General features: G+C 43.0%; 1 protein-coding gene across 2 annotated transcripts in view; it reads left to right on the forward strand.

Annotated features, from left to right (window-relative positions):
- KANK2 (KN motif and ankyrin repeat domains 2) overlaps positions 1-26,297 on the forward strand; it is a 69,457-nt gene that overhangs the window by 32,415 nt on the left and 10,745 nt on the right. For both annotated transcript variants that reach the window (XM_063294443.1, XM_063294444.1), the window contains exons 3-4: positions 19,760-19,877; positions 22,106-23,629. In XM_063294443.1, the coding sequence (XP_063150513.1) occupies positions 19,841-19,877; positions 22,106-23,629 (1,561 nt within the window). In that variant the 5' untranslated portion in view covers positions 19,760-19,840. The remainder of the gene's footprint in view (positions 1-19,759; positions 19,878-22,105; positions 23,630-26,297) is intronic.

Raw genomic sequence — 26,297 nt, forward strand, 5'->3', positions numbered from 1 at the left:
GGAAATGGGAGTGGCGTGGGGGCGGGGAAGAGTGAATGTGTTGTTTGTTTGTCAGTTATATGCTGTCCCAGTCAGGGCTGCATACAGAGCGTAAAATAATAATGTAAAAAATACAACTAGATCCATGAATAACTGCTAAAATTACATTAAAATTACTATAGCCCCTCAACAATGCCTCTTATGCCCCAAAGGCAAAGTGGAAGAGCACTAGTTAGACTGCCTTGCCTTCTGAAAACTTAGTAGGGAGGAGGCCACCTTGAGCTCAGGATGGGCAAAGTGGAATGGAGTTTTCTGGAAAGAGAGGTGGATGTTGCATATGCTGAGGCAACAACTCAGGCGGCTGATTGCTAAGGCCATAAAAGGGCATCAGGTTCTAAGTTCTCAGAAGGAACCATGCTCAGATCTCTTCAGATGCCAGAGCTTGTCTTGGGCACCAGGCACTTTGACTTACAAGGGCAGAGAGAGACTTTCACCTCAGACAGCAAAGTGATTGCTGCAGATTCTAATTGACTGATACCCTGAGGATCCTCGGTCATTGGAAAGATCCAGTGATCTTACAATCTGCTTCTCAGCGATCCGTGTTCCCTATCCCACTGATCTGTGGAAGGGACGCCAAATTTCCACTTTCCCAAATTGTCCTTTGCTGCCTCAGTTACATTCTGACTGTAAACTTTTGTTCCCCTCACCACTTCCTGCTCCAGGAAAATCCTGGCTGCTAAACTTCTTGCTCTCTGTGATCCCATCAGGTTGATGTTTCAGCCTCTCCTCCTCCCTCATCATTGTGAAGATCTCTCTGTGGGTAAGAGGAAGTTCTCATGTAACAGCCTACAAAACTGTTTATTTTTGGAGAAAATTGCTTCCATATAGGGGGAAAAGGCCAGCACTGTGTTCTGCCTGTCTCTTGAAGAATTCTCTCCTCCTGCCGTTTTCACATACAGCATCTACCCCGGGCTAAAATGTTCAGGTTCCTCTTCTCCTTCCTCAGCAACTCTCGGACTTACTATGTCATTACTCAATGGCTCTTATTCTTGTAACTGTGTATTAGCCATTTTTTGGTAACTTTAGACTATAGTGCACATGCAATTATCTTTGAAGACTCTAAGAAACTGAACTCAGTCCACAATACAGCTTTGGGATCAGTCAGAATTCAGAACGGCTTTACTGATGCTGTACCCATTTCCAAGCTCGGTTCATAGCACTGGTTCTTATTTTAAAATCCGAATGGCTGAATTTGGCTACTGCAGGGTTAGGGTTATATAAGCCTGCTTTTTTCACCTTTCTTACCATCTTTGGAGACATTAATTTGGATCAAATAAGTGGCTACTTGAAAGCTTTTTCAATTGTCTTTTGGAATGTCTTCCCCAGGAGCAAATCCCTTAAGTCTCCTGGAGCTAGGCAAACATGTTCTTGTTTTCCCAGGTATGTGTGGGAGTGGATATATTTGGCTGCCCATTCTGTTACTGTAAAATTATCTCTTTACTGATTTACTGCCTCTGATAACTATTCCTATTTTTTCCAACTGTATTGTTTTTTAGTCCATTCTGAAGGTTTCATTGAAAAATAATGTATTGTTATTGTTGTTATTGTTATTGGTTGTCAAATCTGTCTGTCTATCTCCCACCTTTCCTCTGGGAGCTCAGGGTGGTTTATGTGGGAGCCCCCCTTTATTTTATCTGCACCAAATATGTAACTGGCTCAAGTCACCCAGCGAGTTTCCATGGCTGAGGGTGGGCTTGAAACTGAAACCTCAGTCCTATTCTAACAGTGTGGTTCTCGGTTTTATGTCCTACATAAGCAAATAAATATATTGTTTTTGCTTCAGTCTCTTAAAATCTCCAAATCCTCATATCATCTCTAATGTTCGCGTGTGTCTCTGTCCACTGCCTTTAGTGTCATTCCTCACCCTTTCTCTTCAACCTTCTTCCAACACTTGTAGTCCTGATCAGCAGCTCATTCTGCAGTAATCAACAGCAATGTCATGGTCAGGCTGCCCAAGCCATCTATAATGTCTTTTAGGATGACAGTAAGAATTGCAGCTTGATTGAAGAAGTATGCCCTTGAAGCCCTTATAAGCTTGAGGAGGATGCTAGCAGTTTCATGCAGTCCTTAAATAGCCCAGTATTCACTGCAGAATTGCAAGGAATTCTAAACCAAATGCTTTCTGAGGTTAAGCAGCATAATCCAGGGGGAAGGGGAGGGAAGTGCTTTGTTCCAGCCTAGCCCATTTTAAAACAATGTGTCTGTTCTTCCTTGGGCCAATGTTATGCATATCATGCCTGAACTTCCTATGGCAAAACAAGATGATATTTGAAGTTTTGCATTCTGGCTTTACTTAATTGTAATTACATAGTGACCCCATCCAGATTGGGACTTAGCATTGGGTGGAGGAAGTCACCCTTTATCCCAGTACCCAACTTGTTAAAAGAAAAATGCACATATGTACAGACTTTTAGAAACCATGCAAATGTGGGTTTCATTACTAAACTTGTCCACTGATGCCAGTGGACTTTTTTTCCATTATTAAAAAAAAATGGGTGGGTTGGGTGAAGAAAAAGGCTATTCCACCCTGTGCTTGGTGTTTGTGGATTGGGTTGCTTTACAAAACTGGAAATAAGGCAGGACAATATGGACTTAAATTCATATTGAACCAAAATAAATTTGATCCCATATCACCACACCTCTTCAGAACTGTTGCTTCTGCCTATTTCTGAGGCTACTGCATCTTTGGGGATCCTTATGTTGGGCAAAACATCTCTGCTTTGGGGTCCTTAAGGGGGCAGGGCTCTGGCTTACTGATGGGTTCAGACTTTCCTATGTACAGTATGTTTAAGCACACAGGACATAATGTCAATCCTTTAGATCCGGGTGCTTCATTTGTGGGGAATCTCTGAATGGCATTGCAATTTATTTGGAATTTGTGCAGTTCCCTGTGACAAGTGAAGCCAAGGCTAAAAATCATTCCTCCTCCTCTTCCTCCTCCTCCTTCCATACTACTACTGCTATGTACTATACTACTAATACTATTATTCAGGATCAGTCTGTTTCTATGCAAGATATTAGTGATCTTGGGCTACTAGCTTGAGATTTAGCCTAAAGCGGCATCAGTTTTCCACCCCATCCTATATCAGCTAAGTCCCATCATTCTGACTAGACTTCAGTCAAGATGTGGCTAGAATGTCCCTCTTTTTTTCTATTAAACACATGCTTTGTTTTTTCTCTTGCCTTCACATGGTTGATACTTTTTCACTGGAGGACAAATTCTCAACTGTGTGCTCCTTCACATGCTGCTTCTTGTAAAGCCTAACAGACCTTGCTTCTGCTCAAGAGGACAAGCATCTCTGGCATCTTGAGTGTTATCTGGGTCTTGTGAGACAAAGGAATAGAACCAGGCCATTTAAGGGTATCATAATCCATACTGTGGCCAAGAAACCTGCATAGACTTGTCCTTGAAGTCATCAGGAGCCAAGCTGAATTTTAAAAAGTTGCTTTTACATCTGTGTTGGTCCCGTTTGATATTGGGAGTTACATCCAGAGTTCCTATTGCTTCTGCAAACTCTTTCTGTGCATCTATCAATTATGAGCAACAAAAAGAGCTCTTTTTTAGCACTTCATTTCTAGTTGGGATGTTGCAGGAAACTGAAAAGAAGTGCTCATAAAAGCAAGCAGCCTTATTTATATGTACTTCTAATGAGCAGGCATGATTTGCACGGTGGATACTTAATTCTGAAGAAATGTCAGGCTAGCCTTCCCAGCCCTGCTCAAAAATGTAGCAGTTTACCTGGGATGGCCAGGCTCTGTTTCTTTAGCTGAGAGATTACGGTGATGCAGCCATTCACCCAAGCTGGAGGCCCTTTGGTGGAACAGGCATTGCCAGGAAGGTAAAGCTTTCCATGTTGTCTCCATGAGCATCGGGTGCTGGGCTTAAGGTAGCAGAAGTGGGTGTTTTGTATGTCTGTGAACATTTACAGCACCCATTCTTTTCATAAATACTTGTACACCCATAACTTCTAAACTTGACCCATTGTAATTTTTATATAATTATTGCCTCTATCAGCAATTTTTGGGAATGAATCAAAGGTCCCTACATAGTCAAAACAGCGCAATCCACACGGAAAAGAGAAGTATCAGTCGGTTTGTGGAGTGCCAAAGTCTGCAGAACTATCACCTGAAAAAAATGTAAAGGCAAATTCCCACTCAAAAAAAAACATAGCTCAGTGAGAAAAAAGCATCCCCAGTAGCTGCAGAACATGGAGTCACTTGGGAAAAGAAAATGGTGGAGAGCACCAGATGGAATTGGCTGGAAGTGCCCAATGGAAAAGAAGATGGGGCCTTGGTAGCTTGTGAAACTGCAAAATGCTGCTGATTAGATGGCAGCAGCAAAGGCAGAGGAGGGAGGGTAGAAGGTAAATGGTTTATATTTCTATGTTTTTCCTTCTGTTGTTCCTTGCTTCATTTCCTCCTTTTGTCTCCTCCTATCAGTAGAAATAATAAGTAGGAGACCCATATATGTTTTTAAAAGGAGTATGTATATGTATATGTATATGTCTTCAGCAAAGGATCGTTACCTTGTCGTGGTGCTGGAGCTTGAGCACCTCAGTGATGCCATGAGCTAAACCGTGAAGGGCCACCCAAGACGGGAAGGTCATGACAGAGAGGTCAGACTAAATGCGATCCCTGGGGAAGGTAATGGCAACCCACCCCAGTATTCTTGCCGTGAAAACTAAATGGATCAGTACAACCAGAGATATGTTGGTATACCATCGGAAGATGAGACCCCCAGGTCAGAAGATGGTCATAATGCTACTGGGGAGGAACAGAGGATGAGCTCAACTAGCCCCAGACGTGATGACGCAGCTAGCTCAAAGCCGAAAGGACGGCTAGCGGCCGACGGTGCTGGTGGTGAACGGCGAATCCGATGTTCTAAGGATCAACACACCATTGGAACCTGGAATGTAAGATCTATGAGCCAGGGCAAATTGGTGTGGTTATTGGTGAGATGTCAAGATTAAAGATAGACATTTTGGGTGTCAGTGAACTGAAATGGACTGGAATGGGCCACTTCACATCAAATGACCCCCAGATCTACTACTGTGGACAAGAGGACCACAGAAGAAATGGAGTAGCCTTCATAATTAATAGTAAAGTGGCTAAAGCAGTGCTTGGATACAATCCAAAAAACGATAGAATGATCTCAATTCAAATTCAGGGCAAGCCATCTAACATCACAGTGATCCAAATATACACCCCAACCACAGATGCTGAAGAAGCTGAAGTAGAGCAGTTCTATGAGGATCTGCAGCACCTACTGGACAACACGCCTAAAAGAGATGTTATTTTCATCACAGGAGACTGGAATGCTAAGGTGGGCAGTCAAATGACACCTGGAATTACAGGTAAGCATGGCCTGGGAGAACAAAACAAAGCAGGACATAGGCTGATAGAATGTTGCCAAGACAATTCACTCTGCATAACAAACACTCTCTTCCAACAACCTAAGAGAGGGCTTTATACATGGACTTCACCAGATGGACAACACTGAAATCAGATTGACTACATCCTTTGCAGCCAAAGGTGGCGGACATCGGTACAGTCGGTAAAAACAAGACCTGGAGCTGACTGTAGTTCAGATCACGAACTTCTTACTGCACAATTTAAGATCAGACTAAAGAGATTAGGGAAGACCCACAGATCAGCTAGATATGAGCTCACTAATATTCCTAAGGAATATGCAGTGGAGGTGAAGAATAGATTTAAGGGACTGGACTTAGTAGATAGGGTCCCAGAAGAACTCTGGACAGAAGTTCGCAACATTGTTCAGGAGGTGGCAACAAAATACATCCCAAAGAAAGAGAAAACCAAGAAGGCAAAATGACTGTCTGCTGAGACACTAGAAGTAGCCCAAGAAAGAAGGAAAGCAAAAGGCAACAGTGATAGGGGGAGATATGCCCAATTAAATGCAAAATTCCAGAGGTTAGCCAGAAGAGATAAGGAATTATTTTTAAACAAGCAATGTGCAGAAATGGAAGAAGACAATAGAATAGGAAGGACAAGAGACCTCTTCCAGAAAATTAGAAACATTGGAGGTAAATTCCAGGCAAAAATGGGTATGATCAAAAACAAAGATGGCAAGGACCTAACAGAAGAAGAAGAGATCAAGAAAAGGTGGCAAGAATATACAGAAGACCTGTATAGGAAGGATAACAATATCGGGGATAGCTTTGACGGTGTGGTCAGTGAGCTAGAGCCAGACATCCTGAAGAGTGAGGTTGAATGGGCCTTAAGAAGCATTGCTAATAACAAGGCAGCAGGAGATGACGGCATCCCAGCTGAACTGTTCAAAATCTTGCGAGATGATGCTGTCAAGGTAATGCATGCTATATGCCATCATGTTTTCCATGTTGGAAAACACAAGAATGGCCATCAGATTGGAAAAAATCAACTTATATCCCCATACCAAAAAAGGGAAACACTAAAGAATGTTCAAACTATCGAACAGTGGCACTCATTTCACATGCCAGTAAGGTAATGCTCAAGATCCTGCAAGGTAGACTTCAGCAATTCATGGAGCGAGAATTGCCAGATGTACAAGCTGGCTTTAGAAAAGGCAGAGGAACTAGAGACCAAATTGCCAATATCCGCTGGATAATGGAAAAAGCCAGGGAGTTTCAGAAAAACATCTATTTCTGTTTTATTGACTATTCTAAAGCCTTTGACTGTGTGGACCATAACAAATTGTGGCAAGTTCTTAGCGGTATGGGGATACCAAGTCATCTTGTATGCCTCCTGAAGAATCTGTATAACGACCAAGTAGCAACAGTAAGAACAGACCACAGAACAACGGACTGGTTTAAGATTGGGAAAGGAGTACGGCAGGGCTGTATACTCTCACCCTACCTATTCAACTTGTACGCAGAACATATCATGCAACAAGCTGGGCTTGAGGAATCCAAGGATGGAGTTAAAATCACTGGAAGAAACATTAACAATCTCAGATATGCAGATGGCTGAAAGCGAAGAGGAACTGAGGAGCCTTATGATGAAGGTGAAAGAAAGTGCAAAAGCTGGCTTGCAGCTAAACCTAAAAAAAACCAAGATTATGGCAACCAGCTTGATTGATAACTGGCAAATAGAGGGAGAAAACATAGAGGCAGTGAAAGACTTTGTATTTCTAGGTGCGAAGATTACTGCAGATGCTGACTGCAGTCAGGAAATCAGAAGACGCTTAATCCTTGGGAGAAGAGCAATGACAAATCTCGATAAAATAGTTCAGAGCAGAGACATCACACTGACAACAAAGGTCCGCATAGTTAAAGCAATGGTGTTCCCCGTAGTGACATATGGCTGCGAGAGCTGGACCATAAGGAAGGCTGAGAGAAGGAAGATAGATGCTTTGGAACTGTGGTGTTGGAGGAAAATTCTGAGAGTGCCTTGGACTGCAGGAAGATCAAACCAGTCCATCCTCCAGGAAATCAAGCCAGACTGCTCACTTGAGGGAATGATATTAAAGGCAAAACTGAAATACTTTGGCCACACAATGAGAAGACAGGACACCCTGGAGAAGATGCTGATGCTAGGGAGAGTGGAAGGCAAAAGGAAGAGGGGCTGACCAAGGGCAAGGTGGATGGATGATATTCTAGAGGTGATGGACTCGTCCCTGGGGGAGCTGGGGGTGTTGACAACCAACAGGAAGCTCTGGCGTGGGCTGGTCAATGAAGTCACAAAGAGTCGGAAGCGACTAAACAAATAAACAGCATATGTATATGTAAGTTTGTGTGTGTTTGTGTGTGTTTGTGTGTGTGTGTGTGTGTATATATATATATAGAGAGAGAGAGGTCTAGATAGGTAATTTCCTGTTTTGTATTGAGGAACCATTTTGTTCTCAGGGATTGAGAAGAAAGCTGCCCATAGAATGGAGGAATCATAGATTTTAAAACAGTCGAAATTGGGCATCAGCATGTCCATGAACACAAGACAAAAAGCAAATGTAACAGGAAAGGAAAGAACTAATGTTGTTTTTGACTCATTTCATATACAGTTTATTCTCATTGTGACTTTGGAACAATCTATAATGGAGAAGAGAACAACAACTCGTTTATTACAGCCCTAAGGGCATATACTAATGGAGAAGAGAAGGGACTGTGACAGTCCTGTTACAATAACCCTGCAGCATTCTCCAGAAATATTAGAAGGTAGCAATTAGACTTCAGCTGGTAGAGTAGCTTATAAAAATGCTGCAGATGTAACCACTGCTTTTATCACCACATAGTACAAGCCTGTTTCCTTTGCTGTTCACTCCAATCACAGCTTGGAGGGCTGTGCTGAAAGACAATGACTTATATGACCACCTTGCAATGTCAGTCATTGAAGGTCCAGCAAGCTGCACATATGTGAAGACGTTGCACAAATATTTAGATTATGCATCAGGAGCTTGTTTTAATCTCTCACTCCTTCACTGAGTTGTAGTCAGTGTTATTTATTGCAATACTATTTTTTAAATTAAAAATTAGGCATTTTTAAAAATTAAAATATCTTTCCCTTAAAAAGCAGCAGGAAACATCATCCAAAATATTTCATAATGTATTTGGAGGCCAGTGAAACATTAGCATCAGTATGGGGTAACTTTTGACCCAGAGCAAAACCAAATTAAATTCTTCTGTAAACAAAAAATCAGGAAATAGTGACAAAAACTTGCAGTAATATTTAAAGGTAAGAGATCAAACTCTCATCCGTAGCAACTACTAACTGAGATTGAGCCACAGCAGCCCATGTATATCAAAGCATAATTAAGAAACAAGGTTCCTACATAATAAGCTGATTATCTTCATTTACTGATAGTGATGCTGAACGAATATATTAGTTAGGTGCCAGAAAGTTGGGTTTGACTCCTGGAGAGTGTGTGGACAGGCTGACTGACTGACTGGCTCTTGCAGTCCATGGTACTGCTAGTAATCATCTCCAAATCCATAGTTCAAAGCCGTTTTTCTCTTTCCTAGTGTTCACCATTGATCGCTATATATTATTTATTTATTTATTTATTTATCAATCGATCGATCAAACTTTATCACTGCCCATCTCCCTTCCAAGAAGGGACTCTGGGCGGTTTACAATAAAATAGAATTAAAACCAGAACAGTTATAAATACAATAAATACAATAAAAGTAAAAATGAGATGGAATCTAGATGGCCAAGAGGTCCTTATCAGACCGTGAGTATAACAGGTCCATCAGAAGTCACTCTAGGGCGCTAGCCATCCCCAGGTATGGCGATTCCCCCTCCCATTCCAAGCCTGCTGGCAAAACCAATATATTATCATTCAAAGGATCATTGATTTAACTGTTTTGATTTTTCTTGTCCCTGAAATATACTTATCCTTTATGAACTTGAAGGTCCAAGGTGTTCTGACATTTTAAAAAGCTGTTCAGGGACCTGTAAATCAGAACATTTACTTCCAGAAACTGCCCACCTGCCCCTTAGAATGGCATAGTCTAGAGAATTTTGACATGGTCTGGAAGGAAATGGAACTTTCTGGGTCTCCCTGGAATAGTCAATTCCCACATCAATAGATTTTGCACATCTCTGGAGAGATGTAACCTGAAGATAATTGTGGAAGAAATGCACATCTGCATCTTCCTCTGCACATTGACAAATACCTGGTCACTTTTCAACAAAAAGGATAAAAAGCTCAAAGAAATCAGACTTCTGATGTCTGACTTGGCCCCATATGATTGGTTAAAGTGTCCTGCCAACTGGTGACATTCAGAAGTTGGTGAAGGCAGCAAAGGCAGAAGGTTCAATCAATAACTTTGCTTAATATATTGCAGATGCATAACCAGCACTCTTCAACACCAAACAAAGGCAGTAGAGATAGCACAGGGATGAACAGTGGGGCCTGAACATTTTATGCTGGTTCAGATTTTGGCCAACGAAGAAGGATGGCTAAAAAGCACTTCAACTCAGAAGTGATCAGCGAATAGCATGCAATCTCCAGGTTTCAGGATAGCCCATGTTTTCCACTGCTTATTTTCTGGCCCTGCGCCTAGATTTTCCAGTTAAATGACAAAAATGTATAACATGTACCTGGTATATAATGGTCCATCTTGTTAAAGAACAATATGCCAGTATTCAAGAAATTTGTATGGATAATCACAAATTGCAGTGTTAACAGTGAGGAGTTAGTTCTCTCCTTCCTGCAGACTCAATATTTGGTTATACTAAGTTAGCAAAGTGTTTTCAGTCTTAATGAAACTGTTCTTTAGTCCCTAAAGCATTGATAGTGAATGCAGATATATTTTAAAATTTAAGAACTAGGGCTGAGCCAAAAATCATTTTCACAGAAAACCAGACCTTTTAAAGTACAAGAGAAGTTTAATTTTTTTAAATGTAAAATGTCTGTAGACCATGTGTTAGGAAAAAAAATCATTTGCAAAACAAGATAGTTGTATATTGTGGCAAAAATTCATCTAAATTCTGTTTTGAAGGCTGTGTCTATCCCTTCCTTCATAATTCTGTGGTAGAATCAGTCTCTCCTACAAAACAAACAACAAATCCTGGCATTAAAATCAATCTCTCCTCCCTGAGTTGTATTTCCTTTAATTTCTTTTTTCTAAAACTTTGCCCAAGAGCACACACAGGCCTCCTCTCGGCCCACCATATGATGTGTGATTCTTTCTTCCACTGAGTTCTGCATGCTGGTTTCTTTCATATATATACTTTTCTTAACTGAAGGTTTTTGTGTGGTCATATGCCCGTTGGTCTTGTGTAAAATGGTCTAGAGGCATGCAATGTGCAACTGTATCACAGCATCACTACCCTGTCAGTCTCTCCAGAACCCCCACAGGGGCAGGGGATGGATGTGACCAAACCACATGGAGTTTTGCTGGGAGTTACAGATCTGCTTGGTTACAATTCCAGCGGGGGGGTGGGGGGGGGACCACACACACACACATGTCTTTATTGGCATCCTTGGGAAGCGGTATGCTTTCCCTGGGCTATGATGCTTCGCTGATATAATAAGGGGACCAAATATGTTGCTAAGATCAGATACTTTCCAAGTGACATTACAGAGAATGAGGATTATTCACAGGCAATTGGGCCAAAGATTCTGTTGGCAATATTAGTGTTTTTGGGAAGAGCAGGCAGGAGAGATAAGTGCTTAAAGCTAAGGAAAGAGCGCCATTTCCAGACCACTGGCCTTCTCCCAATCCTTCTGATTTCACTGCCCCTGAGGCTGATCTGTTCCGCTTGACTGTTTGTGAATCTATTCCTTGTCTTTCCTTCTTGAGCATTTCCTGTGTGTTAAGTAGCCCAGCAAATCAAGTGGTGGTGAAACTGACCAGAGTTAAATGGCCACTGATCAGTTGGGACTGTCTGCTTTCTTCCTGGCAGGCTACAGGGAAAAAATAATAATCTGCCTTCTCTTCATCAGGGACAAACCAGCCTGCAAAGTGGGTTGGGGGTTTTTTGTGGCCCATTTTATGCCGTTTAAATCACAGAGAGAGTTCCCAGATAACTGAAGTCCCTTTCTCTGAGAAAGGGGGTGAGTTCCAAATGCTCAGCTGCTCAGGTTTGGTTTTGTCATGGCTCATCAGTTTCCAAGAAATGGAAGAGCCACGCCCACAGAAACAATGGGGATATATTGGGAAGTGACATGCTCAAAACCTGCCTGGTCACAAGGTTATTTGGTCACTAAAGGGCTCACCTCATGCTAAAACAAGAACTTCATCTTAGTCTGGGAACCCCTCAGATTCTGATAGGGCAGAAGAGGTGTCTGGAAAGGCAGCGGAAGTCTTGAGATCCCAAAAAGAATGGTAAATCTGGTATTCCTGGATCTTTCCCTTGTCTTGGAGAGTACAGCATGACATTGTAGGTTTCTCTTCTAATTATTCATTGCCAAGAATAAGGCTTTTGAAAAGCCCCTCTTTGTATATGCATCATTTATCTGCCACTTGTTTGTTTCTTCTGTCCAGGATGCTACAGACAAAGTTGGAAGGGTTTCTGGGGTCTCTGCCAGACAGACAATATCTGCCCTGCTCACCCTGTTTCTTTGCTGGCTTGCATTCAGTGCACTTGGGGTGGGGTGGGGGGAGGCGAAGAGTGTCGCTCAAAATTTCTCAACCTTGGCAACTTTAAGATATGTGGACTTCAGCTCCCAGAATCCCCCAGCCAGCATGCTGGCTGGGGAATTCTGGGAGTTGAAGTCCACATATCTTAAAGTTGCCAAGGTTGAGAAACTCTGGTGTAGCTTCTCAAAGATGGAAGGTGAGGCAGAAAGAGTTTCAGAAAATCTCCCATATCCAGATTAGTCCTTTCCCAGTCTGGGCAGTCTCCTTGCTTGCAAGCAGTTACGATAGGGATATAATGGCTGGCAGTATCCCAAATAACTTTTTCATCAAAACTAACCCCTCCTGAAGAGCCTGAGAATATTTTTGCCAGCCTCAGAAAGGCAAACTGAGAAAGGATCACATACGGTTTCTTTAAAAAGAACGGTCATGCCTGTCCCAGCAATGGAGTCATTCCAGCAAGACCCTGAGATTGAAGCCCCAGCACAGCCGCGTCCTTTCCCACAATTCCCAGGAGAATTGGCTCTGGGATCTGGCTTCTCTCTGGTGTCAGCAGTGAACTTATGCTGCCAGCTGTTTTCACTGCAGTGCATGTGAAATGAACCAGCTGTTCCTTGCAAAGAAAAGCTGTTGAATCAAAACACTGAGCCCACTGAGAATTCTTTTCTTTTTCAGGATATGCCCATTTTCAGCTGTGTAGCAACAGCTGAAGTAGGTGTTAGCAGGTGGGCTCAAGCACCTTAAAAAGTGCAAATTGCTGTCAAGCAGGAGTTAGGATGCATGCAGATTTCTGTGCCTGCTAACCACTGACCATGGCAACATGGCTGAAAATCATCATTGGCTTGTTTGCATAAAACAACATCTTAGAATAGTGAAAACTGGCTTTTGCTAAGTCCAGAGGCCTCTCAGTGTTACCATTTGAATTGGCAGGTTGAATCTCCAGTTATGCCTTTGAAATGGTGCTCTGAATTGTAGCAGAAACATTTAATGACTACTTGACCTGTTGGATTTTAAAACCCATGCCAACCTCCAGCCATGGCAATGTGATTAAAGGAAGGAAATAAAGAAGATTTTAGTTTCCAAGCAGCTATATGCCCATCTTTCTCCCATACTTAGAGCTTAATTAAGGGTATGTCCACACAAGGATCTTTTACCATATCAGAAGTATCTCTGCACCCATGGGATCTCCCATTCTGGTCTGTTCTTAGGATCTATGCTGATGTGTTTCTGGCTCAGCTGCAATGTATCTAGAATTGCAGGAAGGTTTTTCATTTGCAAAACTGAAATTCTGCAGAGCTCATAGGAGGCAGCTTTCCCACTGACCGGGACTCTTGTCTCACCCTGATCCTGAGTCCTGGTCTCTAGCAAGCATTACTCTACTCCATCTGCTCCATAGAGCAACACCATCCGCTTCCTGAAGCCTGTCACTGGCATTCCAAATAAGGCCTTTCTTTCCCCCACCCAGCAGATTCCCCCCCAAAACAGCCCTCTCCCCCTCCCCCTCCCCTCCCCTAGGCAAATCCACAGAAGAGGTGGGGGGAAACATTCATGATTTCTTGATTTTGTTCTATTGAATAGCAGTGAAGGGATTTTTGTAGTGATGATGTCTAACTGCCCTAAGTATTAATTGGGGGTAACTATGGCTTATACACGAAAAAAACCCAAAGAACTGGAATTTTGCTCTGGTATAAATGCTGGCACAACCTATGCATTGTTAAAAAAAACATGAAACATCCATCTGGATCTACAGCTGGTTGCAGCATCCTGTTTTCCACAGACACCCTGGAGAGATCCAAGGCAGGGCAGGAAGGCAACAGCAACTAGTATTTGGGACTCCAGAGTAGAACCTTCTGTATAATTAGTAGCTTTCTTTGACACTGAACATTTTTAAACAAGGGTGAAAAGAAGACTCTCTAGAGCAGCAGTCTTGTCTACTCACATGTCCAGGTGAAGTAAGTTTTCAGGAAATTAAAACTGTTTGTTTGTTTTAAGGAGATTTCCTGAATCTGAGCTTAACCATGTAGGCCGTAGGTGGACATCTTTTATGTTGCTGGAAACCACATTTATCTGTTTGGGGGGAGGTTACAATGAGAGAGGCGATGATGCAAAGTGCATGGAGTTAACTAAAGTTTCCTGATCAGGGGATGTGGAGAGAATTGATTGTGGGGAGGGAAGGGGGGAATCCTTTTTAAACATGGTTAAGACTATATTAGAGCCAGTTTGGTGTAGTGGTTAAGGCACCAGGCTAGAAACCAGGAGACTGTGAGTTCTAGCCCCACCTTAGGCACAAAGCCAGCTGGTTGACCTTGGGCCAGTCACTCTCTCTCAGCCCTAGGAAGAAGGCAAGTGCAAACCACTTCTGAAAAACTTTGCCAAGAAAATTGCAGGGACTTGTCCAGGCAGTCTCTGAGAATCGGACATGATCGAATGGATTTTTAAAAAAATGACTATATTAAGGCTTACACAACAAGGTTCTTTGTATTCCCTGTATTCCTTGACTAAAATGTTGAGAAACCACACTGCCACTTTTCAAAAACTGCACAATCAAAATTCAGCAGCCTGATCAAAGGGGGAATCCAAAAAGCAAAAGAGGAGGGGGAGGGGCTCAGGGGCTGCCTTGTAGGTTGTCCAGCCCTAATGTAAACCACATCTGGTATCAGAAAAGAACTCAGCTAGGTAACAAAGCAACTTGACTGTTATGCTTGAACTGTCTAACCCAGCTTCATAATTGGATATCCACTGACATTAGAACATAAACTGTATGAAGCACTGCCATTCTAGGGAAAAGGGCAAGACACCAAAAAATGATTGATGTACATAGGTACAATCAAGTTCTTTAAAAAATTAGACTTTTAGATGTAAGGGCCTTACATGGGGGCAAGAAAAAGTGCTGTGGTGTGCATTCTCTGTTCTCCTCTGTCCGCTGGCATTGAATATCCGTTTTCTCCTACAGTAGAAATATGAGCCTTGGGCAACTGTTGGTTGAAAGGCAGCTGTCCATTTTACATTTCACACCTTTATTCTTCCACTTGGAAGACCAGCTGCCTGCATGGGGGAAAATGAGGAAAGAAGCTGTTTTCAGATAACTGGACACCAGCTGCTGCTGACAGACTTGTCCTGGTGAATCTACCACATCCTTTTAAAAGGCCATCTCAGGTCATCTGGGGTGGTGAATTGACCAGGTCAGTCTTCTCCAACCGGATGTCCTACAAATGCAGATTCCTCTCACTCTAGCCCACAAGTCAGTCATGTAGCTCTCCAGGCTTTAACCCCAAAACTTGTCTCTTGTGCCCAGGACAACTCTAAAACAAGCGAAGCTATGGAGAAGAGCCCCTGAGTATACGCAGAGGGCATTTTTTCTCTCCAGCATCCTCCTGCTTCAATTAGAGTTTCCAGAGCAGTGTGTATTACATGCAAGGCAGGCTTGAGGCCAGCAAATCTCTGCTTAGGGATTCATCCCTGGCCAGTTGCCTGCAGAAGGAGTCACAGCACTTCCCACTCCTCTTTGTATTCGTTCTGCAGCACTCCTCCGCTCTGGCCTAGGAATTCTTACTGGAAGGGCTTTTGCAATCCTGCTGCACCAGGTCTTGGCTGCAGTTGCTGAGGGAATGCAGTGGCGGGAGCAGGCCGAGGCAGCAGCCCTGTCTAGAGGATTGAGGCTTTGGACAGAGAAAGACCCAGACTATCTGCTGACCCAGTGCTGGGGAATTTGAAATGAGAGAGTGAGCGAGCGAGGAGGAAGTGTCCTCCCCTATCCAATCTTCCTCGTGGCTGTGCTTCGCAGCCAAAGAATGTGAAACCCGCAATGAGAAAGGAATAAGGAGACAGGAATGTTTATGGTTTTGCCACAATTCCCCCATAAATTTAAGAGATGCCACTCCATGGAAAACAAAGTCCCATTCAGCTCCCCTGCTGCTGCCCTTGTCCGGCGCTTGGGCTGTCTGCCAGATGGAAACCCAGATGGTCTCTGTTCTCAGCCCACAACTCTTGCATCTGCCCGACAGGATCCAGCATCTGCTTCTCTCACGGTGCCCTGACTTTTCAAAGGCATTCACCCATTAGGGGAGCTCTAAACGTGGCATTTTAAAAGGTAGCCCATCGTGATTAGTCCTCTCCTATGTCCAGGGCTGAAGCTGCGGGCCAGCCTGACAGGCAGATGGAGGCAGCCACCTCAGGCTGTGCCCTGGGCGGGGGTGGGAAGAGTGAAAGAGGGGAGCAACAGCTGTCCCGTTCTTCCCGACACACGGACAGAGCCACTCCGCTCTCCCAGAGAAGAGAGAGGTGTGTTCTTTCCAGCCTCTGCATCTCCAAGCCAAGCCTATTACACTTGGGTATGGGGGTGGCGAAGGCTCCCCCCATCACAAGTCTCTGGCTTCCCTAAAAACTTGCCTGAGCCATCATGGTGTGTGATTTTGGGACAGAAGCAACACGGCACAGGTCCTGGGAGTTTCCTTCTCTTTTATTATGGGAGCTCCTAATCAATTCTTGGATGTGGGGGAGGGCCTTTTTATCCCCGTTTCCCCATTGTTGCGCCCAGCTGCCATTTCCCCCTAATTGGCTAATAGTAGCCAATATGCTACATTATCAAATTTGGGTAAATTGGTTGAGTTGCCCAAGTTGAGTACATGGCCCTCAGATTGGATGTCCTGATCATTCATTATATCCTCTTCCATTAAATATAGAAGAAACATTTTTTTTTTTACAATTTTCTAGCCCCTGACAGCAATCCTAGTTAAGTAAGGTCCACTTATAAAATTCTTTTATTCTGAATAATTCACCCAAATTACCTGTTGTTGTCATGAGTAAGGATGGCGAGCAGGGGGCTCCCACCCAGACTGTCAAGCGCATGCGTAGCACTGATGAATTGGTCAGCCATTCAAAGAGACACAGATCGGGACTGCCTTAACCTTTGGGGTTTATATGGCTGGGTTTTTCCCACGCTTCTTCAGTTTGTTAGGATTCTTGTTAAGTACTAGTAATAAATATTAGAGACCAGTTCCTTGTCTCAGTGTGTTTCCTGGTAGTTAGGACAGTTGTAGATTAAAAATGTAATAAACAAATACTCTAATTTTACTTGGAGGAGTTGTCCATACATTTGGCTTAAACAGTTGTTAAACAATATGCAGACCACACACTCTCCAGGATATGCAAGAAGATCAAACCAGTCCATCCTCCAGGAAATAAAGCCAGACTGCTCACTTGAGGGAATGATATTAAAGGCAAAACTGAAATACTTTGGCCACATAATGAGAAGACAGGACACCCTGGAGAAGATGCTGATGCTAGGGAGAGTGGAAGGCAAAAGGAAGAGGGGCCGACCAAGGGCAAGGTGGATGGATGATATTCTAGAGGTGACGGACTCGTCCCTGGGGGAGCTGGGGGTGTTGACAACTGACAGGAAGCTCTGGTGTGGGCTGGTCCATGAAGTCACGAAGAGTCGGAAGCGACTGAACAAATAAACAACAACAAAACTACTGTACAGTTTAATTACGTCATTTCATCAGTTAGAAGATATTTTATTGCTGAAGACAACCAAGATGCAGATTGTCATAATTTGAGAGTAAAAAGGCCTTACATAGTGCCATAACTTGGAAAGTGTTAACAATAGGTAAAATCATACCCATATCAGTATGAACAAGACTTAGACTTGCATTTTTTAACTTACATGGACTCAGGTAAATAATTTTTCAAAAAGCCAGCAAGGCTTATAATACATGCTGTAGCATATATTTTCTGGATTCCAGGGAATCTGTTAATATGTAGTACTCTATTTCCCAACTGTTTAATTTTCTATTAAGAATTTTTATTTTGTAACTATAGCAGCAGCAGCAGCAGCAGGGCTGGGCCTGTAGGATAAAAGGTTGGTGGTCTTAGCCCACCTCTCCCAGAAGCCCTCAAGCCTGCAGCTTAGCTCTGCTCCCTGCCTTGCTGTGCAGCCTGTTAGTTCTTGCTACCACTGCCTATCTTCTAGGGAGCACCTTACTTGCTGTTCTCCCCACCCCCCCTCCCTGAACCTGAGTGAGTGAGTGAGTGAGGGGTCCAGTACCCCCTGTTAAAAAAGAGAGAAAAAATCAAATACATTACACAGTGCCACCTCCTGGTCAAGGCATGCAGCTAGCAGAATTCCTTCCCTTCCCTTGGGAGATAAACAAGATTGATAAAATCAAACTTTCTTTAAAAAAAAAAAAAAGGGAAAAGAGAATGTTAAAATCTTTTTAGCTTTGAGATATACATGCAAGATACTGAATGGCAAAAAAGAAATAAAAATATAGAACTGTTCAATTTACAGACACCATCCTAAAGAATAGGAGAAGGAAGGAGTATTAAGTATGTTCGCCGCCTTGAGTTATTTATAAAAATAATAAAGGTGGGATAGAAAATAAATAAATAAATCTCTCATATGAAAAATATAAAGAAAATCTAAAGCCCTGGGAGGCCACAAAAATCTGGTCTGTCCCTATTTGGAGGCAACTTAGCTGTGAAGAAGTTCCAAGTTGCAAAAACATGCCATTACTGAGCTTGTATAGAGACAATCAATCAATCAAGCCTGTGACCCTTGCATGAGCCCTTTCATGAATAAAGATGGTGGTTGAATGCAGGCTGTTTTTTCCTTTGGAATGGTGCCCAACTGCTCAGAGAAAAGACCATGGAAAATTGAAAGGTGGTCGTCAGTATCCTGGAGAGGATACTGTATTTGTTAATTCTGTAACAACTGTGTTTGTTAAATCCTTCAATATGAGACTAGCACACTGGAAGCTTTGATGTTATCTCCTTACCATTAGGATGTTTACAAATTAGCAGACAGCTTTTCATGCAGCGAGTTTGAAGATGCATGACTTTCCTCCACTGGCAACCTAAAATACATTTATGTGTTAATTTATCAACACTGATATGCTCCCTAGAAAAACTAGAGCAGGTGGCATGTAAATATTTATATGTGTGTGTATGTATGTATGTATTTGTGCGTGTGCGTGTGTGTATTTGTGTGTATATATATATACTATATATATAGGCACAGTGCATTCTACACAATGTACAGAGAGGAGGTGTTTTTAGGCAAGCCTATTAGTTTGCAGTAACTACATGAAAAGAAGAGGTTTATTAAAACTTTCTGAGTTGTCCTTTGAGCCAGTTAGGCCCCCATGGTGGTGACTTATACTTTAAAAAATTAAAACAATTTCCACAATATAATTAAGCACATGAAGATGAAGGGCAGAATGGTGTGAGAACTGTGTATTAATATTTCTTCTAATTAGCAAGCAAGCAGTATATAAACAGTTTTAGATAGGGTGTTTTTTAATGGATAAGCTATTAAACGTTTGAGCTATGTTCAGTTGTGCACATTTTTACTGCATATCTTTTAGAATATTACACATTTGTTGCTACTTTCGTTCTCTGTAACTTGAAGATAATTACAGTGGGAATAACCCAGTTGGGAACTGTAAACGCTGTTTTGTTGTGCCATTTTTAAGTTCAGTGCAGCACCTACATAGCACAAGATTGGTGGTGATTGCTCACTAAAAGTGTTATTGGAAGTAATTATCACAGAGCACCATGTCCTGCTTTCTGAAAGTAGTCTCAAATTCCTATTAGTCATTCCCACAAACATTTTAAGCAGCAAGCAGAACAACAATTCCTTACTCTGGGCTGGTTGTCTTAAGAATATGTGGATTAAAGTGGCATCTGATTTCTATTTTCAGGCAATGTGTGTTTCCTGTGTGCTGTGAGAAGACTTCTGGGCTGTTTGAACGTGCCCATTGAATTTAGATCAAGTGGAAAGAATGGCCCAGGTTCTGCACATGGAGACTGCTTTCCCAGGTAGGTGTGTGTGAAGACTACTTTTGAACAGATAGTGTCAGCAGAGGGCACGGTGCTATAACACCATCCTTTGTGCCAGCCCAGATGGTAATCTTGGATCACATTGCCACATTCAATCTCTGAATTATCCTCACTGAAAGCTCTCTTATTTTGTAGCGTGGGAAGGGATGTGGGATACAATTCTGTTTTTTGGGGTATGCAAATATGTTTCCACTTGATGCCTGTAAAATCCTATCAGGAGTTAATGATATAGTTCAGTGTCTATAGCATACAGGTAGCCTTGTTTAGTGACCACAGTTGGGACTGACAACTCGGTTGTTAAGTGAAGCAGTTTCTAAGTGAAATTGCGACTGTGCTTACTTCAGCTTTCCTTCGCTTTACAGGCCTGGAAAGGTTGTAAATGCAAGGATTGGTCGCATAATTACTTTTTCATCACTGTCATAACTGCGAACAGTTGCTAAACAAGGCAGTCACTAAACAAGGACTACCTGTATATTGGTAGTCTTTGTATACAAGTTGGGAATCAAAGTGTTTCCTGACAGAAGGATCTTTTCATTGTCAATTCAATGTATCATACAACCATTCCATTTGTGGTGGCAAAAATAGGGGAGGGTTACAAATGGGAAATAATTCTGACTGGACCATTAAATAAGATTTCACAGACAATAAAAACCCCATCTGGAAGCATTCTAGGAATCCCTAAATACTGCATAGATCTGTTTCATCTTCAGACTAAAGAAAAGGGGTTGGGAAAAAGTCTGTTATAAGAATAAAATCATTTCCTTGCTAGAACAAACCAAGCCCTATCTACACTTCTCTAACAGTAGCCAGCTAGATGCCCAGCTTGGCAACTTAATAAGAAATGCATCTAAGGTCAGTTTATAATAAGAGCAAGCTAATGGTCTCCATTCCCTGTTTCTATCCAGCATTTTAGAAGTATACAGACTCGGGAACACTATTTGTATTCTTCTAGAATGCTTTTTGTGTACATGCAGAGCATTTAAAAAAACTTCTTTGCATATTTGAATACTTTATGCCATTCTGGAAATACTTTAATAACAATGCCAGAACAACGTCTTTTCCCCACCACTGTACTGACAGCTGATCATTGGGACTATGGGAAAAAATGATCAGGGCTGCTGATGGATCTGCGGTCCACAGAGAATGGCATAGGATTGCCTGTGAATTTAGAATTGCCCATACATGGAGCTTTATAAATGCAAGCCCTACTATCTTAAGTCACGTCAGTACTGAGGTATGAATGAGCTGTTACGACATTTGGTGTGAGAATACAGAATTAAGGCATCAAACTCTTAAGACGTAGCTTTGCAATCCATCAGTCAATCCATCAGTGAGGCTTGTTGGTTTGGCAGCCAGATCCAAGTAATACAAAGTTGGAGGAAATGTAGACTTCCTATTTACTGGCTGCAAGAACTCTGTTTTAAACTAGTCCCCCTTGTTTGAGGAGAGCTGCTGTGCAGGGATGCAAATGGGGGTGGGGAGGTGGGCAAGCGGGCATGTGCCCTGGGCGCCGCACTGGGGGGGGGGGTGCCAAAATGGGCGTGGAATCCATGTTTGCCCCTTGTAACACAGACCCTAGTTGCGGCCCTGCTGCTGTGATACAATAGGCAGATTAAAAAAAACACAGTTGGTTCTAAGCTATTTTTTTCTCTTACAGAATGGAAGTGGGAGACAATTGGAGCTAGATCTATGACTACATCTACCTATATTGAGATCTGCCAATACATGCCATGATCATAGAATCATAGGTCTTCTAGTCCAACCCCCTGCCCAAGGCAGGAATCCTCATACCACCTTTGAAAAAATGGTTCTCCAATCTTTTCTTGAAAACCTCCAGTTGACGGAGCACCCACAGCTCCGGGAGGCCAGCTGTTCCACTGCTTAATAGTTCTTACTGTCAGGAAATTCCTCCTTATTTCCAGGTTGGATCTCCCTCTGAAGAGCTTCCACCCATTGCTTCTTGTCCTACCCTCAGGTGCTGTGGAGAATAGATTGACACCCTCTTCCCTGTGGCAGCCCTTCAAGTATTAGAAGACTGCCATCATGTCTCCCCTCAGTCTTCTTCTCTTCTTTTTTGATATGCAAAAGGTTCATTATTAAACTATGTCCTGGTGATCCCAGTCTTCCTGTGGTCAGTCCTTTCATGCACATCTTCAACCCAGACAGAAAAGTGTTCTAAGCTGATCTTTCTCTTTGGTGCTTTGCAGGAAAGGGCAATCCAGCCTCTGCTACAATCTTCCATGGGAAGGAGCAAGACTTAGCTTACTCAGTGGAGACTCCTTATGGCTACCGCCTTGACCTGGACTTTCTCAAGTATGTGGATGACATTGAGAAGGGCCACACTATTAAGCGCATTCCAGTCCATCGCCGACCACGCTACAGCTCATTGCCACGGGGCTATGGCTACACTGGTTCATGGTGGACATCCACTGAGTCCCTCTGTTCCAATGCCAGTATGGACAGTCGCCACTCCTCCTATTCTTATTGCGGCCGTAGCTTCTACCCACAGTACACTAGTGCAATTCCAAGCAGTTTCAATGCCCGTGTGGAGAAAACTTTGCTGGATGCTAGAAAGAAGTTAGAAGACCAAGCAGACTTAGATGGGGAAACACCCACAGCAAGTGGTCTCGGAAGTCTCCACAGCAGTGTATCTGGATCAACAAGTTCTTTGGTTGGAAGCCAGAGTGTCTCCCGTCAAACTTCTTACAATGGCTCACAGCAAGGTGCTCCTGGACAGTTCACACCAATTGGTTCTGGGTTGTCCACTCCAGTCTCGCCAACCCCAGGACATCTTCAACATGTCCGTGAGCAGATGGCTGTGGCCTTGAAGAAGTTGCGCCAACTGGAAGAACAGGTCAAGATGATCCCAGTGCTTCAGGTGAAGATCTCAGTGCTACAGGAAGAGAAACGGCAACTTAGTGTTCAGCTTAAAAGCCAGAAGTTCTTAGGGCATCCAGGAGGATTTGGCAAGGGCAAATCCAGAGGGGAGCTCTACATAGACATCCCTGAGGAGGGGGCAGACGGAAATACAGAGGACAGCAGTACAAGGTCTGGCACAAAGGGTAGATTGGATAAGAAGGAAGTGAGGTCGGTGGGTGTGGGAAGGACAGTTGAAGATGGAGAGCTGAATGTGGAAGTGGGAAGATGTGACATAGGGGTAGCAGTCAGGGAGGAGGAGCTGGGCTTGCCTTCCCCAGAGGAGGAACAGCAATGCCAGGCTATTCAGGCCCTATCCAGCAAGGTTGCTCTGCTAGAAACACAACTGAAGAAAGCACTTCAAGATCTCCAGGCTGCCCATCAGAAACTGGAGCACCAGGGCAGGGAGAAGGAAGACAAAGAAACTTCGACGAGGGATGTAGGCCTGACGGAACGGGGAGTGAGGATAGAAGGTCCAGAGCAGTGGGATGCCCCCATTCGGGTTGATGCCGTCAAAGTTGTCCAAGTGGAAAGAGAGCCAGAGATTGCAGCCAGCATAGCTACGGGGCCTCAGAGGGCACAAGTCCTGGAGAGCAAGGAGCCCTACGCCAGCCTCAGACCTTCAGCAGGCAAAGATTCGGCTTCTGAGAAAGCTTGGCTGCCGCTTTGTGCCGCATATCACAGCAGTGAGGTGGTGGAAACCACTTTCCCGATTCACGCTGGCCCAGCAGCCACAGCTACCACCTTCCACTCTGTGAAAAAGATCAGCATTGTCAACACAGAGGAGGATGGGAGTGGAAAGAAAGAAGCCAGAGGTAAGGAACAAGGAAAATGATCTGTCATGGATTTGCTTTGAGAGGGGCAGAACACCTTTTTTCAGACAAGGTATTCAAGTACTTTATTGCAGGTCACAGATATACATATCAGGACAGTAAGACAGGGAGATAAAAGAATAAAGTAAAAGAAAAGAAAAACACTAAATAGTAAAATAAAATAAAAATGGTATAACTCTCTAATACTTTATGTGGTACAGCCCAAAATCAGCCCAAAGTTAATTTGACATTAATAATGCAAATGCTGACTCTGCATACGCAAGATTCATCTGGATGTCCAGGAAGTGCCTAATGAAAGGTGTGAAAGGTTCTGGGTGAGTATCTCTGTGGAAGTTGCAGTACAGTAGCCCAGGGGCCAACAACTCAGTATTCCCAGGCTGGCAAGGGCAAATCCTTTCTGCACAGCAAATCTTCAGAAACCTGCCCTCTAGTATAGCTGATGGCAAGGTACCAAGACACAATGGTGTGAACGCCCTATAAAATGTGTTAACTGCAAGCTGGCTAAGGTATTGGGCCACTTTGAAGTGGGTCTTACTACAGCCCCATTTTATACCAGCTGGTATCCTACTGTATTCACTTTGCAATTCCATGTCAAGGATTCTTTGTCTAAGAATTGCCATGGCCTGCTCTTGTCCCAGTGACAGCAATACCTCTGGTGTAAAGCCCAATTTCTGAATTTTATCTTCAATTTGTTACTTCCAGGTAGATCAAACAAAATAAGAGAAGTCAAGCCTTGTGGTTAAAAATTAATCTTTAGCCAGTATTTAAATATACATAGTCATGTCCTTGTTTCATTCCTCAACAGCCCAGCTTCTAGCCATAGGGCTATGCTGCAAACACTTCTTGCTACTTGAAATATCTTTCATACAAAATTAGTGCACTGCACTGTTTTTAGTTTAGTGTAGCTGAGCTAGCGCCTGGTGTTAACTGGGCCCCATGTAGAAGCTGGGCCAATGATTTGGCTTCAAATAGATGCAGAGCATCTGGAATAAATTGTGTGCCTGTTGAGAACTAGAGGGTTGCTGTTGAACTTCTAGGGGTATTAAGATACAGTAAATATTTGCCATGCAAATCAGTCCAGTCCCCAAACCTACCATTTTTCCATTTTTCTACCAGTGTTCAGAATAGTTAATAAGACAACCAAAATGCAGTATTAAAGACATTTTGGACTAGCTTATATCACATTAAATAGACTATTGTTACATGAGATCCCCGCCCCCTGGCAAAAGATTTTGCCATGAGGTAACGTGTCTTTTACCTCACTTTCTCACCCAAGGGTGCATTAAAAGATTTTGCTTATCTACAGGTAGTCCTCCAGTTATGACTACAATAGGGACCAGAAACATTGTCATTAAGTGGTGCAGTCATTAAGTGAGGCATCACATGACCGCACCCGATTTTACGATATTTTTGTGGCAGTTGTTAAGTGAATCACGCAGTTCCCCAATGATTTTGCTTGTTGGAAGCTGGCTAGGAAGGTTGTAAATGGCGATCACATGACTCCAGGATGCTGCAACTGTCATAAATACATATTTATGCCCAAAATATGCCAAGTGCACAAATTTTGATCACATGACTATGGGGATGCTGTGATAGTCGTAAGTGTGAGGACTGGTTATAAGTCACTTTTTTCAGCACCGTTGTAACTTCGAACGGTCGCTAAACAAATGGTTATAAGTCGAGGACTACCTGTATTGCCTTTGAACTGGAATCTTTCAGTTTACCTTATAAAAGGTTAGATGTGTTATGACCAAACTTTCAACTAATGAACGTAATTTTTAAAATGACATATGATATAATATTATATTAAATTAAAATCACTTCATATCTGAATCTATTAAAAATAGCCAAGACAAAAGGCTTGGCAGGGTGTCCATAGTCTTTAGGAAGATAAAAAAATTCTGGCAGAATCCCTTTGTCCCTCTTGTCAAAGCCCAGGGGAAAAAATGCTTATCTATGTTTATTCCCTGGCCTGCAAATTTATGGCAAAACTCAACTATTTTCTCCCACAATTGTTGTCTAAAAGAAGTGTGCATGGAAGGAACTGACTTTTTTTACCACAATTTATAGCTGGAGCAAAAGAAAAAGGCAGTTTTAAAATAGGCAGTGAAATTCCCAGTGGGGAGATCAAACATTCTGGAGCAAAAAGATTATTGGAAGCTGAAATTATGAACTATCTTTGTCCAATTAAACCTACAGGGTGGGCCAAAAGGGCTACCTCAAGCCCAAATCTCTGGAGGACCCAACTCTCCCCCACAATCCTTTCCTTAGCTCTCCGTTGGTACTGGTGTGTCCTTAACTCTGCATGTGAAAATGACAGCAGAATCTCCAACATGGGGTGGAAGTCAACTCTGGTCCCTTGGGATGAGCTGCCTAGATTCTTGGCACTGGGACCTGGACAGACATTCAGGGCTTTTCCAGATGTTTCAGAGTTGCAACCTGAAAGCAAACTGGAGCACTTACTGTCTTATTTGTCCAAGCTTCTTCCTGCTGCAGTTGCAAGGTTGATCACAGAAAGAGGCTTTTGTTTTCAGCATAGTGAGTGTTGTGGTTGGAACAGCTGTGCTGCTTTGGGTTCTATTGCCAGGGGTGGTCTGCAGGGTGGGGGTGGGCTGCAGGGTGATAGGAAAAGGGGCCTGGTTCATCCCAC

Source organism: Candoia aspera, chromosome 2 (genome assembly GCF_035149785.1).
Source record: "Candoia aspera isolate rCanAsp1 chromosome 2, rCanAsp1.hap2, whole genome shotgun sequence".
Taxonomy (NCBI): domain Eukaryota; kingdom Metazoa; phylum Chordata; class Lepidosauria; order Squamata; family Boidae; genus Candoia; species Candoia aspera.